This window comes from Montipora capricornis, chromosome 3, assembly GCF_036669925.1.
Source record: "Montipora capricornis isolate CH-2021 chromosome 3, ASM3666992v2, whole genome shotgun sequence".
NCBI classification, from domain to species: Eukaryota; Metazoa; Cnidaria; class Anthozoa; order Scleractinia; family Acroporidae; genus Montipora; species Montipora capricornis.
In genome coordinates this window covers 29739286-29758083 of record NC_090885.1, presented here as the reverse complement: position 1 = coordinate 29758083, position 18798 = coordinate 29739286, and the positions used below count along the sequence as shown (strand labels likewise).

The following is an 18798-nucleotide window of genomic DNA, read 5'->3' as shown; positions in this document are numbered from 1 at the left end:
ATCAGAGCCCGTCCTTCGGGTGTCTAAAAATTTTCGGATAAGCCCATCCACCCTTCTTCCTTGTCATATTAAACGAACTTTTCCTTACAAACGTGAACCTTTCATTCTTTATTTTTTCTCCACATCGTACGACGACAACAAGTTGGAATAATTGCTGAAGACTTAAGACAGTCCAAAGTTATATTTTTAGGTGACGTTTTCGTTGACGTCGCTGTAGTAGATCTTAAGGTCCTTGCTGTCGCTGAACAGGGACTTAAAAACACACCGACAACGGACTGCGGACTACGGACTACCTTTTGATGCGTGTTCGCGAAGTCTAGAGCACTGGGTCGTGTACAGGGCTGATGGCGCGAAAATACTAACTACAGACTACGTGTTACATTTTACGTGCAACTTGTTACGTGCTACGTGCTACGAGCACTGCTGCTTGAAGCAGAAAGATTTCTTAGTTGCCTTAACGCTGAGGTTCATCAAGATTTTCTTTCTGACTGCAATCCACGTCACCCTAATTAACATTTTACTAGAGTAATCAATGATCATTTAATCACTAAAATAATATGTCCCAAACAAAACCGAAACCAAATGATCGTTTCCGAAATCTGTCTTAAGCAACATGGCATCACTTCTACCCGTTACTTAACGTTTTGTTGCACGCCATGTAACTTAAGACCTCGCAAAAGAGCAAGTTGGTTTCATCAATAATCGTGCAATCGTGTTGATTGGAACGTAATAATGATTGAAACTGCAGTACTCTGTAGTTACTCGTTACTGATATCATGATATTTTCGACGTTTGGGAATATGAATTGCGATGCGAGTCCTCATTTGTAATGATATCTAAGTAGCGAGAAGCGAAGATGAAGGGCCTTAGGCTGGAAAATTCATTGCTTTAACAACCAAACTTCAAAATACATTGGTCCGTTGTGAGTGAAAACTGCCTTGTTCGGTGCAAGTTATCAACCTAAGCTGTACAATGCAACAAGCAGCCAATTGATGTGGGAAGAACACACATTATTAAAATCATTTATTCGTAAAACACTGAAAGGACCCTTTGGTTTCTTTAAAGCTCTCCATAGTCTCAAAGGCCAACTCATTTTAGATGATGTCTCTATTAGTAAACTCTTAATGGTCCATGAAAAAGGGGAAGGCATTCCTGAAAGCTGCAACTGAAAGGGCTATGAAAAACAGCCTCGATAGGGCTCAAGCTTGGATGGAATGTCCCGGCAGACAAGATTGATGACAGCAGACAAGGAGATCTCTTGTAGTGACAGCAATGACAGCAACAAGGACAGCAACAGTGACAACAATGGCAACACGGACAGCAACAGTGATAGTGATGATGATGAACGTGATGGCAACAGGGGCAACCCATTGGGCAGCAACATGGCTCCGCTTGTGGCTTCTCCTCCGGTTTTTCTTCTTTGCCGGGTATTGGACACCAGCAACCTAAAAAAAGGAAGATATGTGGCAAAATAATGGGCCAAAGAATGAAGCATTCTGACATTCGTAACTGTGATGTTTACGGTCAAATAAACACTTGAAACCACTTGTCCGAACACAACAGTATTTACTAAACAGACATGACGACTACAAAATACAAAAAGCCCTAGCTCCTAGAACGCGTGGGTCATTTACATAAATGATTGACAAGTCTCAAAAACACTACAGTAACTTCCGATCTGAGATGGTATAAAGACTTGCATTTCAAATGGGTGGCCCATGTTTGCTGGGAGGTAAACTTACGACTCCCCAAGAGGGTTCTTTTTGTCGCGCTAACTAGAAGATACGAAATGAACTCATGGGTCAGAAATTTGCTCAAAGTAGATTTAGAACAGGAGAAGACTGGATTTAGCTGGCTGATTGGCTAGAGCCTTAGCCTGTCTTCTGTTTGTCTCGAATGGCTCAAAAGAAATTCAAATTGCTTAGGGTTCCTTCATAGCAGAAGTGCAATGAACAACAATTCAAAGCAAACGTAACTCGAGTATGAAAAAACTTCAATTGACTGGAGGCCAAAATCCTATGAGTACTTGTAAATCATGGTACGGCCACCCCTCGTGAAGAGACGAAAAGGACACACTGCAATTAACATCGTTAACATCTTTCTTTCTTCTTTTGTGGTAATGGTACTTAAAAGATTCGAAAAATGGAAAGGTCTTCGCTCTTTTTTTCTCCAGTATTGCTATCCACTACAAGTCCATTTCTAAAACGTGACCACCTTTCATCCGCACAATCATGTTAAACCCCTCTATCATGCCATGTTAAACCCCTTTATCTCGTAGGGAATCGATGTTTTACCACATGCAAATATTTTATCTTGGAAAGACTCGTAGAGTTATATCGAAGTCACCGTGTCTAATAATTTCGTGCGCATGCGGACTTCGGTTGACAAACCTTCATCACAATGAGGCTCTTTGTGACAGTCACAACACGGCGGCATGCAACCACCCACACATGGCTGAAAGTGATGACAATAATGGCAACCTGTAAAGAAAAAGAAGCTTTTGTTGAGAGAGAGCTAATACGACCATTTTTTAATTGAAAAACTATTGTTAGAAGCGTTCTAAAGTATGAGAGCATTAAAAAGTCATTCCTTATTTATTTCTGAGGGTGACACGCCACATCGTAGCCTACGTACCACATCTAATCTTTGGTCTCACTTGATCTACACTAAAAGCTGTTGTGCACTCGGGTCTGCAACAGGGAGAAATAGTATGATTTATGTGATTAAAAATTCAAATATCGCACGGGATAGAAATCCTGGACGGAACTATATTGGGGAGTGGTAGCTCAGTTATTGACAAACACAGGTGGCAAGATGGTCATTAAGACATCATTATCCGCAAAACCTTTGATGATGTTATACATAGGTTTGCAACTGCTCTAGAGGATCAGCTTTTTTCAACGATGGCCCTTGGTTTGCGCATACTTGCAGCCTGCTATTTTGTCTTCTTCTGGCGACAGAGAGGACCATGGTTTATTGTCGATTCTTGCGAAATTGTCTTACACAGCTCCTTGTGCTGGTACAACTTAGGTGTGGTTAGATTCTGGTGTTGAGACGGAATCTCAGGATCTTTGTTTACTGGTCAGCGATCATTTTGTCCTGGACTAAGAGGTATATTCAAGGAAGCTAATGGCTTCTCTTGTTAAAACAAATCTTTTTCTTGTGAATGTTTGAATGGTTCTTCATCTTTTTATATTCGCAATCAAACTATGCTAAACGCCATCGAACAAATCATACATTAAACGTCGCTTCCTCAGTACGAAGAACGTAAATAAGAACAAATAACCGGACTGGTACTCTTACCTCGAAACGCTTCCTCCAGAGATCGACTTGCCCGAGACCTTCCCATTTACCTGTACACCTTTACCTTTGAAATTACCATGTTTCTTTTCTACCTGGTATATCCTACATGAGTGCTTCTCCTTTTCCTGTAGAATTCCTTCCGACAGTACTAGAAAGGCAGCATGGAGTAACACTACACAATACACCACATGCAAGAAGGAAGCAGATTTCATTTCCATCTATATGAATTCCATATTCTTTGTGAACAGAAATTCATTGAAAATTCTCCATTCGAGACATTTTCTCTATATGAATTGTTTGTTGAAAATTTGGCGACACCCCCATATACATTACAAATCTTACATCACAGCTTCATTCAATATTTGACGCCTCCTTTTTGTCAACGCTTCAAAAAACAGGTTAGAGATATCACAATATCGCAAATGTAAGTGGGTGATTTCTTGTTTCATTCCAAATAATTGTCAGGTACCAGCAGTCCTACTGTCAAACGGTAATTGCTGTTCTTCTTTATTTTCTGTTTGCTTTATTGAAAAGGAATGGACAAACATTTAATCGTTGCCTTCGACTCTGCTTTATCGATTTAATCGAATTAACGGTAATTACCTTCATTTTGGTGAACACGTTACGAGACCTTCAGTTTTCCTAAAAGAGAGCGTAGAGCTTTGTTGTCTTTCTGATCATATCAGTTTTAATGTATGAATGAGCACTTTATTTAAAATAAAGAAGGGGAAGTATTTATGTTATTATTTATTATGCTTATTCAATTCTCTCGTAGCACTAGACTAAATTCCACGAGGAACTAGTAATAATTATACATATGAATATAAACGTCAAAGGCATGAATGCGATAAATAAATTACAGTTCGTATTTAAATGTCACGAAGCTATCCCAACACCATTCGTATCTCGAAATACAGACAATTAACGCACAAGGAGTTCCCGAAATGCTGCTCCTCGATTAAAGATAAACATCTGCGTTTACGCTGAGATAAGCTTTACCCTTACCTTATTGTAATAGCAAAGTAACAGGTGACATTCGAAGAAATAGGTAGAATGCTACTAGAAGACCTCGGAATTATTACTACAATAACTTCGTCATCTACATATTAGGCTCGATTGACCTGCCGTTTGGTGTGCCCGCGTTCCTTCGCACACACCACGATGGATGACTGGTCCAGCACATTGTATTTTTCACCAATCAGAAAGTCGCCTGCCTGCCAAGTGCAAAATACAATTGGCTGAATAAAAGACACAATTGCGACGGGTACTACGTCATGGACAAACGACGCGGACCAGTGACCCAGCCGTTCGTCGGGAGGATGATGTTGACCGCGGTCCAAAAATGGCTGGAAATCGAGCCCATGTACATATTTGACCCTTGTATTTCAATTATTGGCTAGGTTGTTCAATAATAAGCACAGCAAATAAGATGGCAGCAACAACAATACTTTACTTGATACACATTTAACACTAAAGACTGAAAAGACGTGCAACGATCTATGCCTTACGTCGGATCAACACAAACAGTGATAAGCATAAACACACCACTGTTCGGACAGGTCAAACAACTTTCACGAAGGTATTCTCTTCAAAATGGAACTACGATCGGCCAAACCTAGCATGATCAAACTAGAAAACAGACGCAGACAGCTGTTGTTGATCCTCGTCAGTGTGCCGCAGCTAAACACAATGAGCCTCAGTGTATACGTCTTCAAAATTTACCAAGCTATGCGTATTATGCAAGTATTGTACACAATTCATGCGATCGAAACTAACGCTGCTATCTTTAAGCAGCAGAAAAGGGTTCATGAGATTACAACTTCTGTACAAAATCATAAACAACATAGACTGCCCACGCCAACTGAAAGGATGCTTAGTCAAACTCTCTGAGCTACATGATCGTAATTCCAGAGGTAGCTCGCTAATGGACGGTATGACAGCCAAGTCAACTATGGCCACTGTAGTTTTAAGAGTGCGGCCGACCGTAAATGGAATTTTCTACCAAGAAACATTCGCAATACCCCTACTATAAGGGCTTTTAAGTAAAAATTATTCCATTATTTTTCAATTCTCGATGTAAATTTGCATATCTGTAGTGTCCGTCAGTCTTAATATCTCGATTCGAGAAGTGATCCTCTGTATATTTTTTTTACATATCTTAATAAGAAAATTAAACGAGCCTTACCTGTAACGTGAAGTTTGATTGTGATTCTCCCAAACCCCTGGTGAGGCAGTGGGGGTTAACATGAGATGCACACGTGCCGCCATGGATAATCAGACTTTCAAAAGTTGTGGACATGGTTATGAAGATACAAATGAATACAGAGGAAAATGGAAGAACAAGGGGCTGCAAGTAGAAAAAGTGTGAGGGAAGGCATGTTAACCCTCACAGAGTCACCAGGGAATTGGCAGAATCACAATCAAACTTCACCTTACAGGTAAGGCTCGTTTAATTGTCTAATTCTACAAAAAACCCGGTGACGTCACTTCCGGTTAACATGATATTTTACAGCAATAAACGTGAACACAACTATTCCAATCCACAAAACCAACTTATCGACCTGGCACAGCTCCAGCAAAGCTGTTTCCAGCACTAACGGGTTTGTTATAGAACTCCTGAAAAGCAGATTCTCAAGATCATTCGATATGTTTCAGGATTTCATCAGTTGGAATCACCTGCCTGCTCTCGATGTAGCTGCTCATTTGGCGCTGTGAGCATTAAACCTTCCTGTATCTACTACACTTGCTTCCATAACAGCTTTAATTCATCGCCCATTCGCATTCGTACCAATGCGCCGATAAGGTATGACATATGAAAGGAGAAGACGGCCATTGCCATGGTAACGAAACAAGCTGGGTTTTTACCAAGATAGCGTTCTAGAGTAGAGTAAGTGGTTCTTTCGGGTACTTTAGGGTTCTTCCCAACCAAAAAATCGCATGAGGATTTTTCCCCGGTCTGTCCTGCTTTACAATGATCTTGTATGTAGAACATAAATAATAATCAGTAGTTTTCTCCATAGCATCGATCCTCAGAAAATAACAGTGTTTGACACCGCTGCCCATATGTTAAAGCTCGCGGTTTAAGGGTCAGTCCCTCCGAGACACAGCTTGCTTAGAGGATACAATAGTCCTATATACTTTAGGACAGGCATAAGATCCCATGTTACCTGATATCGAGGAGTAAGCATGCAAGAGTTGAACACACCCTACAGGTAGCGCACTATAAAAGGATGGTCAGTCACAGCGTAGTGACAACCAGGAAATTCAATCCCTTTAAACAGCTTGAGCAAGCCGTACTAATCGTCGAGTATGATAGTCGGTTAATATGAAAGGCGTGGAGAAACGTTAACACGTTGTTCACACTCGGATGTAATGGATCAGTTTTCTCTTGTAGACCAGATGCACGCCATGCATTTGCGCGGATGTGAACATATTACTGCTTTGCTGCCGCTAATTATTCAAGAGGACATTAGTAAGTTGGCAACCTCGCCCGGAATGTTGCCCTAATGAACTGTCGCCTGACACCTTGCATGCCAGGGGTTGCCGTTCTGGGCTCAGAGGGTGAGCATCCCCATGAGAAAATGTAATTGTTAGTGAATTGTGACCCATTCACAGGGAAAGCACCCACCTATGATGCTTTCATGTCATGCTTCCAGGAAACATAGGCACTAGTTTGATGGTTGATTCTACTTGCAAACAGGTCAATCTGGGGAACAACAAAATCCCATATATATACAAGTAAATAATGCGATTCAGTTCCCATTATGATCCCATCTTCAAAACGGCGCGATAGAGAATCTGCAGTTACATTAAACCGCACCGGTTGACGCGCAGCAGAAACGCCGACTATGCTTCTCAAAGGGCCTATAATCAAATTACCTTAGCAATTGTATTGCATTCCTTGTTCCTGCATCCCCAATGCCACCGATGTAGGAAATAGCAGGCATGTTGTAAGGCATGTTCCTGATGCGCAGCATGGACACTGACCCGAGTAGGGACATACATGTAGTCCCCTGCCCCACGGAAGGCAGTTCAAGAATACTCAGTTTGCGTTTAGTGCATTATGGCACCCCGACCCATGCGTGATGCATCCACTGTAAAAGCGATATTTGGGGAAATCGTAATGACCCGGAAACCTGTGGAGACAGAGATGACTCACCACTCTAACCGCACCAATGCTGTCAGCAGACGGAGGCATGTTTACAACGAAAACCCTTATGAGAGGTGTGCCAATTCTTTGTCCCATTCCAAGTGTCTATACTACAAAGGACCAAACTCCAACCCAAGGAAAGTAGACGCTAATGTTCCTATCAGTGTGGCAACTTCATGGATTGAGAACTACTGGGCGCACAAAGCTTAGTGGCACAAAACAACGACTTTGTCAGCCTCCGTTAAGGCTAAGAATATATGAATATTTTTACAGGAATCCGAAGAACTCTAGGCACTGCGTAGGGTGAAAAACAGACTGGGTCGGGTAAAACACAAAACGCAAGCGCGTAAATAATTGGGCAGTATGTGAGGTAGCCTTAAGGCAGGCCTCCTCAGAATCCTCCATGTAAAAAGAATTATCAATATAACCCAAGCAATTAAATCCGTACAGGGTACGTATGGTGGAAAAAAAACTGATTTTAACACCCTGGTAAAGATGCAAGGACTACCTGTCAGTCCCTTGGGTAGGGACCAAAAACGGAACAGAAGACCCCTCGATACAAACTTGAGTTATTTTCTGAGGGTTGGCAATATAGCGATGAAATTTAAGAAATTGGGAAGGTCCATAGGGCATAAAAAACCCAGGTTTCATCAACCATATGGAACAACTTGAACTTACAGTAGGTCGATGTTTGATTTAAAGACTTCAAACTGAAAATAACACTATGAGCCCCAGGTTCCTCTTTTGGTCATAGGAATATCGGAGAAACAATTTCCCCTGTTTCCGACTGACACCGTTCATAGATCATTAATTCCTGCATCAATAGCTTCTTGCTCAATAACAGAAAATTTGAATTCAAGTTCACAGCTAGATACACACTGCAAGATAAACGGGTCGGAAGTCAACCTTGCTATTCGCAATTGGCCAGCTTGCAATGGTGCAACTGACCTAAAAACGGTATCAACATTACTCATGTAACCAACCTGAGGATTACAGTTTAGCAATTTGTCTTCTTATTGGACTGGGATCATGGTTGACGGCCTTGCTTCTCCTTGGTTGTGGTAGCATTTGGTAGGAGCCCCTTCTCCCCTAACAAAGGCATTGCAGAATATGACTTACCACCTCTCGAGAAGCAAACTGGGCGTTCAGTTCTGGTTTCAGAGATTCTCGGCCACGAAGATTCAGTTCCCGGGTTCCTGCCAGTGCTAGAACAGGGGAATGTGGGAGAGTAGCCTAGAGCCGGCTCGCCTGATGCTTTATCACAGGCATTGATGGTGGCACAAAATGAGAAAACAAAAAAAAACTGTCGAGCTTTCTGAAGAGCCCTGTCTGAGGATTTGGTATAGCGAATATAACGTTGACGTCACCTATTGTAATTAATATGCCAACCAGTGCCTCATTAGCTGTCCCAAAGGGTCTTTAGTTCCTGTGATTGGCACACTTGAATAACAAAAACAATGTTTGTAAACAGAGATCATCCCTACTTGGAGACAACCGATTACAAATAGTTCTGTTCACTTTTGAGGAGACTAGCGATTAGCAATTTTCTGGTCTTAAGTATTTTTCCACCAGCCCCTTTAGCTTTGTTTTAGGGAGATCACCTTTGATAAGGTCTTCTAGCATAGTGGCCAGCTTGGCGTTAACTGGCGCACCTGTTTTGTCAGTTGCCGAGAACTCCTCTGCTAAGTTGTCAAAGCTTGACCTAGGGGACTCCCCTAAGTAACTTGCAAGACACCAGTAAGCACAGGTGAAACCTCTGAGTGTTAGTCATCACCATCAGAGGGCTTATCCTGATCACTTTCGGAGCTCATTCAGAGCCCTAAATTTAGCTTAAATCTCTTACTAAGCTCTTGTTTCAGGGAAGCGACTATCCCTGTAGCTCTGCTTTCCTCGAGGAAGGAAGCGGTGGGGAGGCCCCTCATCTAAGTTTTGTGTGGTTGCTAAAATGTAAACAACCGAAAAATATTGAGTTCTGAAGGACCAAGAACCTCAAATTCGGGAAAAAAAAAAATTATGTTTCCCTTCGTATAGCCATTTCGCTAAACTAGAAGCGGCTCCAGCAAGGAGAAGCGATTGCCAAGCACAGTTCTCGGGCATCCACGTGTCCGTTGAAGAACACGTCAACTCGCGAGGTAAACTGTAACCTTCTTTCCGTCAACTGTTGAAAACATTAGGACTCAAAGGGAAACTATAGCTTAACGTTTCTTACCCTAACAACCGCCTCCACATTGGATAGGACGGCGAAAAGCGAGGCAAAAGAGTCTCGAGCAAGATGAGAATAAAATGAAAACTAGTTGCAATGCACTGTTATCCGGCATCCACGTGTCCGTCGTGGTCTATTTGAGCTCGGGACACTATAAGTTTCTTTCCCTCAAATGTTGAAAATGTCAGGACTTGAAGGGAAACTATAACTTTCTTTCCCTTAATAACCGCCTCCATATTGGATAGGACGGCGAAAAGCGAGGCACATAAGGCTCTCGACATAGGTTAACAGCTTCTAAACGACAACTTATGAAACGTCAATTTTTCCTCGTTGCACTTTCCTTCCTCAGGCTTAGTTTTCGGGATAAACTGAATAAAACAACAACAAGAAGTTAATTGAAGCGACATTATTTTCTTACCTACAATAGTAAGGACAAATAAAGAGAATAAAAACCCGGAGACCACAATAGCTCTGAACTCCACGGCTTCGCCATGTGTACTGATTATCCACGGCGGCACGTGTGCATCTCATGTTAACCGGAAGTGACGTCACCGGGATTTGGTAGAATACTAGACAATGGTTAACATATATCAAATACAAGGTGTTACAAATGAACCCTCTGGGAACTCGGAAAAATCCGAGCTCCAGATGGGATTCGAACCCAGGACCCTCCGTGATCTAGTACGGATGCTCTAACCACTGAGCTACTGGAGACTCTATGGTGAGCAAGGGTGAAATGTGGGTATTTGACTCGAGCTGCATCACGCAGCCACAGAGTCAAATATCGACTGACAGCATAGCTCATACATGTAACTGCCTCACGCAGTCACACTGAGAGCATCATTGAAATACAGTTGCCTGTATCGCCGTGAACGATGCGGCCAACCAACCACCAAAGTGAGCGAAAGTGAGACTCGATCGGATTTTTCCGAGTTCCCAGTGGGTTCATTTGTAACACCTTGTATTTGATATATGTTAACCATTGTCTCACATTCGCTCACTTTGGTGGTTGGTTGGCCGCATCGTTCACGGGGATACAGGCAACTGTATTTCAATGATGCTCTCAGTGTGACTACGCGAGGCAGTTATGAGCCATGATGTCAGTCGATATTTGACTCTGTGGCTGCGTGATGCAGCTCGAGTCAAATACCCACATTTCACCCTTGCTCACCATAGAGTCTCCAGTAGCTCAGTGGTTAGAGCATCCGTACTAGATCACGGAGGGTCGTGGGTTCAAATCCCATCTGGGGGCTCGGATTTTTCCGAGTTCCCAGTGGGTTCATTTGTAACACCTTGTATTTGATATATATCTTAATACTTTTTCATCTTTTTTTTTTACCTCTTTATAATATTACTATTTTTAGTAATCACTGGTTTATACCAGCAAATCTTTTGATTTTGCTGATCGGTCTTTTCAGTCTAAAAAAGATATTGTTATTTACCTTGAACAGATATTCAAAAAGATTGAATGTACAAAATTTTAGATACTTCCGATTTCCCATTAGAGAACACTAATATTGTTGGCAGGCCTTCCCGAGAACGCCGTGTTCCCAATTATTTTAATTAATTCCTTTTGGGCTAAGACGTTCTTTTTTGTGTTCTCCGTTACAATAGATAACTCCTCTGGGAGTAACTGCTGGAGACAAGTTGATTCCACCCTAACCTCTGAAGAATAGGACCCAATGCATCCAATGATGACTTCACGGACTCCCAGAGCATGCAACTCTTCTAAAAGGACGTTATGATAGACAAAGTTTAAACACTTACGGAAATTGCTTAAGTTGATTTTACCCTAATCCGTATCATGTGACGCTAGTATGCACTGTAAGATATACACTTAAGCAGTTGTGGAGGACTTGGCAGGTAAAGCAAATTGTCCCATTAGAGTTTTAAGTCGTTTTGGATAAAGGTTTTGTGTTTGCAGCGGATTAGTCAAACGTTTGGGTATTTACCATGCAAAGCCTTCTATATACACTCTTAGCAATTTCCACCAGTGACTTGTCGTCTTGATCTAGTGGCGCTACAGCTCCTCCACCAGCCTTAGTGCCCCTATTTCACATGACATGCCACTTTTGTTAATTGGAAAGAAAATGCTTTCTTGATTACAGTGCTCTTTTGGTTTTACCTTTCCACTTCCATAACTTTTCCAGTTCTCAAATAGAATGGCCCGATTAAAAAGGACCACTTAGTGGTCCCCTAACAAAGCGACAGGTCAATGTGCGAAATATTTTCTGGTGCTACATACAGTACTTGTAAGAAGCAAAAAGCGATTTCGAAAAAAATAATTTAGCGGCACAGCGAAAAATAGCTCATTTGGTTTAACCTAGAATTTATTCGAACCATGTTCTGTTTTGCCTTACCTAATTTTTGACGACAGATGACATCGCCAGTAAATGCCAAAATGGCCGGTTGATTGGAATTACAAATTTGCATTGAAACGAGTTTCTTCCTCAAAGTTATCTGACAGATTAGCAAAAGAAATTTGGGAATTGCTTTTTTTAATAGTCTTCTTGCAGCAGCCGTTTGCTTTCTACGCCTCTTGTTTGATACTAGAACTTAACCTGATTAGTGAAATAATAACCCGTACAAACAGTTATTTTAAGGAAGGAGAGTTAATGAAAGGTACTCTTGAATTAAATTATGGTCTGTTTAGTGTTAATGTTTTTATTCCGTCAGGTCAGAGGACAAAATGCGAACTGACGAAGGAAGGATTGAAGGGAGTTTTTTTCTAACAGTTTTTGGAGTATCATACAAGAGTATGCAGTTTCAAGACCGGTTTTTCTGTTAGTTTTATTTTAACCCTTTCTTCTAATTCTAATTGGATTATATGGCTTTAGTATAACTCAAACCTTTCGACAATTTTGAGTAAGTCATTTAATTACTCAAACTCCTCGGCAAAGAACTGCAGACCGATTTCCTTGACATGTAAAATAATGGAGCATATCTTTTGCAGCCACCTTGAATCTCAAAATATTTTAATCCCTCATCAACACGGGAAGGCTTATACCAACGGAAACCCAACTTATTTCTGTCCTTAATGACTGGTTGTCTTCCTTGGATAAACGAATTAGGACAGATATCCTCGTGATTGACTCAGTGCCTCACCAACGCCTCTTAATGAAGTTCAACTATTTTGCTGTCTTCTTTGGGTTGAGAACTTCCCGCTGAATCGAACTCATTATGTCCCTCGTGCAAAGTCAGCTCTGGCGTCTCCTAGGGTTCTGTCTTAGGTCCCCATTTATTCCTACTTTATATGTATGACCTTGTATTTAACCTTAATTTTAAAACTGAGGTTTTTGCTAATGATGAGGTGCTTTATTCGGAATTGTAATTTATTCATGATACGAGCTTATTTCATCATGATACCTTATCGTCTTTAGCCAGTGCATGGCAGGTCACCCCTTAAGTTCCCGGCCAGATACTTTGAATGAGTGTTAAATACGTAGCTATGTACGTAGTAGTTTGGGTAGTAGAGGGTGGTTGCTATATCCAAAGGAAGTAAACTATGGAGGTGTATAGTCAGTGGCGACCAATAACTTGTTTGCGGTTTACGTCAGTATACCATGAGGTACTGGTGTCATGTCCTTAAAGCAGTAGACGTCAATAATATTTGCGAAGTAAAAGCCTCCGTAATTTTGTCAGAATTTGTGTACTGCTTTGTTTAATCTGAATTTGTTTATCCCTTTTGCTTGGGTTTGCTGTTCCTTGAAGACCAGAAGGTGAGGGCGCTTCATTCTACTTACAGCACCATTGTCTACAGGTACCCTGGTTGTATCCAAAATGGGGAAGGTTTTGAAGCCAGCCTCCGTGGCCCAATCTATGTCTATTGTAGGCTCCATTGGCAGAAAAATAGAATCCATCTGCCCAACCATACTCCGACCACAATGGATCATGAACTATCGGCAACCATCTGTTATCATATGGCGAACTTTGGAAGAAATATTCATTTCTAATTGGCATATGAGGATAGAAACGTTTTGATGTCGACGAACGAAACTGGAAGGGTCCAGTATTTGTAGAGAATTTCGTTCTTCCTTCTCTTCGTCGACACGCGAAGTTCGTGAATTTCGAGGCAAGATTTCGGTGATAGAACTTTATGTTGTCACCTAGCTCCTTGAGTTCCTTGTCTTCATCCATCTTTTCTTGGTAGGAGCTCGTGTTAGGGAGCAAGGAAGTAAGGGAAATTGTTGATAAGAAAAACCCGAGGATATTCATTGTTCGCTGATGATTCTGGTAAAATGATCGTTCGTGCCATGAAAAGTAGGAATTATGAGATCATTTAAGTGTTGTATTTCAGGTAAACTCCCATACATTTTTGCACGCTGAAGTAGGGGCCAAACACCCGTTACAGTAGGAGAAACAGGTTTTTTTCTTTCATTTGTGACCATTTCTCTCCATAGGTGAACTGAATTCGTTTCACGTACTCCCTGTTCAAAGAGATGAACACTCACAAAGTTAAGACAGATCAGGTATTGAACACTTGCTGTTTCCATGGAACTTTTGCACGCTTGAAGAGACTCACAGGTGTTAATGAGACGAATTGAAAAGTTTTTCTTTGGACAATTATCCCATTGTTGAGCCTCCAATTGGTATCTTTGAGTAGCACTTGTGATGTGAATAGTTGTATTTTGACAGGATACTGTGTAATCTACAAATTTCAGTCCACTACGTGGGTATTTAACTGATCCACGACTCTCAAAATTGCGAGATTTAGAATAAAAGAAAGTTTGAAAGATGACACTTTTGACATCAAACAGAAAAAAAAAACTGAAAAATATGATTTTTTAAGTGCTATATCGGGTCTATGTGATGGACTTTTTGAGGAATTAAAAGAGGAGAGGGGAAGCAAAAAAAGTTATCATACAAACATGTTTTTACTAGTAATCGGAAGGTCTTGGGGTCGGCTTCTGCAAAGAACTAGGATTTTTTCCGAGTTTTCCCGAGTCACCAATAAAAAAATACTATCTCTTCATTTCATCTACAGGAGTTAACAATTTCTATCTCAGTTATCCGTTTCATTAGGGAAAGCACCATTTCGGCAATTTCGGTCCTAGCAGTATGGCGGGACAATTGTCACCTGGGACAGATTTCCCGAAAGTCCCGATAACTTTTCGGGCCCATAAAGCCATTTGTTAAACTGCCATCCGCTTGTTTTAAAAAGCTGGTCTTTTAGTATGTTTTCAAGATAGCAACAACGAAATGATTGTGAAAATTGATGAGCTGTAAACCTCTCCCTTCTCCAGATGAAGAGGAAATTGTGACACCAGAAAAGTGTCGAGACTTTTGACAAAGGGCCAGAGAACCTAGTTTAATTAATGGCCGAGCTCCCACGAGTCTCTCAGCGGTAGAGCATTGAACTAGTAATCTGATGCTAAGGTCGTTGGTTCGACTCCCGCGAAGGCCGAGAACTCGGGCTTTTTCCGATTATCCCAGAGCCCCCAATGAAAAATATCATTATTCAGAGATGTTTTAATATCATTGTATATTACTTACAACAAGCAAACATACACGTAAACATACCATACACAAAATCGAAGCAAGCCATGCAAAATATAAATGTACCGCAGGCGCCCCAAGCTCAGTGTGAGCACGGCCGACAAAAATATAAGGATTTGTATGGGAACCCCGATAAAGAAGATAATGATATAAAAAAAATCTCAGTTAAAAAGCCTATCCTTATTGCCACCGTGGATGGCTTCCTTCCTGTGTGGTTATTTTCCAGATCCGACGCGAATTGAGCCATTTTTCAACTTCGTGGTTGTCAACGGTATAATAAAATCCTAAGGCTGGAGACTAAATTCTCAGGTGCCACCAATTTGAGTTAAATATTCCTGGATGAAATGTTCCCACGCTCACAATTCCACATCACAATCAATTGACAAAGATTGAACTTTCATCTCAACACACCATGAACGCAATAACAGTCCTGAGAAAACAGCTTTTGAAAGGTACGCTTCCACACCAAAGTGGTCACGACCTCCACCGTTGATAACGAACTGAGCCTAACCGGGGTGGCAGACCGTAGTTTTGTCAACCACAAATTTCTTTATTCCCCTGGGTCCAGACATGACTGCATTGACTCAGTCGTGTCGTCCAATCACAGTCACGCCTCCCTCCTGTTGACAAACTTCCATCCTTATATTTTTGTCGGCCATGTTCACACTGAGCTTGGGGCGCCTGTGAAAGTACCAACTCAACTCAACAGCATCATGTTCTCGCTACTCCGTTCAGGATTCATGTTTCCGCTGGATTAAATTTCCTTAAGCAAATCGCCAATTGTTTTAAGTTATCGTAAGAATTAAAGTAGCAGTTTGAAAATATCCCCTCCCCTATGCTAATTTCTGATCAGTCTCTACGCAAGTGTAGAAGGCACACAATGACCACACAACCACTGGGTTTAGTTTACTTTCTTTTTGCTCTTAACTTTGCATTGGTTGATACATCTTTAAGAACATTGTTATTTTCCACGTTTTTTCGAATATTGCAGTACTTGATTAACGTTTAAGCTAATGTTATTTACGAAAATACGTCATACTAGTTAAATATTTCATTAGTCAAAGGATTACGAGTAGACTTCATAGAGAAGCCACTATTGGAACGTTTTCTTAGTCGTATTAAGAATTACCAATTGAGGTAACAGAGATGTAAAGAAAGTCAATTCGTAACCACACACGGCAAAGCAAAAATAGAGATTCTTGGTTGCATGCTATAGATTTTTCTCATTCACAAAAAAAAAATCTACTTCAACATAGGATATTTTATATGTGCTGTCCATTTAGCCATGAAGGCATTTGGCCACTTGATACCAAATCAATAGCTTTTTGCTTTCTTACTTTTATGTTTGTTCGGCGAAGGATTCCCATTTGGTTTCCATAAAAACAAAGTTCCTACAACTCGGTCACCAATTGAACTTTCCTGAACCGGTGTTTGGCATGGCCAGTTGCCATAGCTTGCGTCACAAGGATACCCAGAAGTCAAGGGCCAAGCCACACCAGCAGAATCACCGGCGTTATGCGTAACGTCGAAACGCTTGGATCCCCGTCTAGCAGCTTTCGTTTTTCCTGAATTTATTCTGAGTGGAGCTTTAGGACCACTAGGTTTTCCAAAAAAAGATTGAGGTTTAGCTGGATTTATATCGTTGGACGCTTTTGGTGTACTGCCAACAACATCGTTGAAAGGAAGCCAATGGTTTCCATTGCAACTCCCACAGCCTACTGGTAAATAGAAAATAAATAATAATTAAGTTTAATTTAATATGCACACCTTAGCTTAAAAGGCATTTAAGCTAATCTGTCTCTAATTTCTCCCTACCAACTTTTCCCAGACCTAACTGACAATCCTACGCACTCTTTAAGAGTCGCCCAAAGCTAAAGTTAACAGTGCTAAGCAAATTAGCAAAACCATCCTGTGTCATTATGTTCAGTACCAAAGGTGAATTAAGACTTTCAAAAAAATCTTCATTTTACTAACATAAGGTCGATATTTGAACTAATCACCAGATCACCGTTTCATCATAAGGGGATACTTTTCAAACGTTTCGACTCTCAGTGTTTCATCGTCTTGCAGTCTCTACGAGTATGAGGCAAGAAGCTATGACTGACTATACGGATATTACGTACAATTTCCTCCAGGATTGTTACATCCACAACAGCATCCTGGACCTCTGTATGGGCACCCAAATCCGTTATGGTTAAATCCAAATGGATGCCCGTGCCCCATCCAGCCACGATGGAAATCTGGTCCATACTCTGGATACAGTGGGCCCGGTCTCCATCCCCATGGACTCGAGCAATCAAATGATGCATCGAAAAGCTCCGGGTAGCAATCATCCAGGGACCCAAGAAGGCATCGTCTCCTATTGTTGAACTTTTCTACGATTTTGGTCCGCTGATTCAGATTTTGCTTACTTGGGACTTCAGTTCTTTCCTTCAGGGCATTTTCTTGTGCTTCCTCAAGCTCATCTCCATAGCCACTTTTTTTAGATTCCAGGGTGCCTCGACGCATTCGATTTTGTGCTTGTTGAATCTCAAGAGGCCATTCTTGTTTAGGCCTTGAGTGGTTCTCTGTTTGGTAAACGAATGCGGCTGCCACACCAGCCCAGCATAAAGCAAACTTAAGAACGAAGAACCGCATATCTTTTTCCTGTCTTGGTTGTAAGGAGTTCCTAAAACTGTGTTATGAATCAAGCGTTTTTCTTTTGTTTCACTGAGGTCAGAATTGCAAACGAAATACAAGGAAGCAAATTCCTTAACAATCAGCCACATCCTCATTAACAATGTAAGACGTTGGGAATTTTTCAAGACGTAACCCCACACAGACGCTCTCCTTTCTCTTCAAGTACCTTTTCAATTCACTAATAATCTCTTGAAGCACAACTTCTGTTGACACAAATATTGAATTCAGAAATCGATAACCTGGGCGTATTGACAATTTTGTCTTTAAGTTTACAAGCGAAAATTAACAATGAGTTGCTTGTGGTAGTACTATTGTTGCTAAAGTAGAGATTCCAGAGCACATTGCATCTCACAAGAGTGAATTATTTATTCTCTTAACAGATAGCGAGCAAAATTGCCCCTGACTTATTATCAAAGCACAAGTAACCTTTCAGCCCAAGGTATTTAAACTGCATTGCTGTAGGAAGCAATTTAGTTCAATCTAGATACTGATGATAATGTTATGGTGTGTAATTCAATTTTGTTTACTTTTGGTGGCGATGTTACGTAGTCTACTGCTATTTACACACTTTTTTATTTTCCTATCTCTGCAACTGCGACAAGAAACAAATCCGCACGTCGACAGCCCTTGGCAGTCATCTTGCCTTGGGACCACTGAGCCATTTCTATGTAACCCTTATGTCAACCTAGTCAAGTTGGGTGTCCTAGCTCGATGGACTGACAGTTGAGTTTAACAACGTATTCTCAGTTTGTGCCTTTGTTTGAATGTCATCAGGGTTATTTTTATTTTTCTCCAAGATGACAAGAATAAACAGCACTTTTTTCACGATATAGTCTCTTTCAGAGCCATTACAATCATAGTCAGTTACGTTCACTCCGGTACAGTTCCGATAAGAGTTCTTTAGCATCGTTTATCCAGATAGCAATTTATATCTTCCGGTAAATCTCCGTCAGGAGTACTCCTTCAT

At 41.1% G+C, this 18798-nt stretch overlaps 2 protein-coding genes across 3 annotated transcripts; both read right to left on the bottom strand.

Annotated features, from left to right (window-relative positions):
- Positions 1-669: 669 nt before the first annotated feature.
- On the bottom strand, positions 670-5036 carry LOC138041274 (uncharacterized). The gene is made up of 4 exons (XM_068887044.1): positions 3304-5036; positions 2635-2690; positions 2391-2480; positions 670-1445 (listed from the first exon to the last, which is right to left on the bottom strand). The coding sequence occupies exons 1-4, from the start codon at positions 3519-3521 to the stop codon at positions 1111-1113; spliced, it is 699 nt and encodes a 232-aa protein (XP_068743145.1). The 5' UTR covers positions 3522-5036; the 3' UTR covers positions 670-1110.
- A 10126-nt stretch (positions 5037-15162) lies between these two features.
- Positions 15163-17876, bottom strand: LOC138041273 (uncharacterized). 2 transcript variants are annotated; one of them, XM_068887043.1, is made up of 2 exons: positions 17276-17870; positions 15163-16867 (listed from the first exon to the last, which is right to left on the bottom strand). In XM_068887043.1, exons 1-2 carry the CDS (start codon positions 17787-17789, stop codon positions 16467-16469), a joined length of 915 nt encoding a protein of 304 aa, XP_068743144.1. In that variant the 5' UTR covers positions 17790-17870; the 3' UTR covers positions 15163-16466. The 2 variants fall into 2 exon arrangements, with proteins under 2 accessions (XP_068743144.1, XP_068743143.1); XM_068887042.1 differs by having other exon boundaries at positions 15164-16870; positions 17276-17876.
- Positions 17877-18798: the final 922 nt, after the last annotated feature.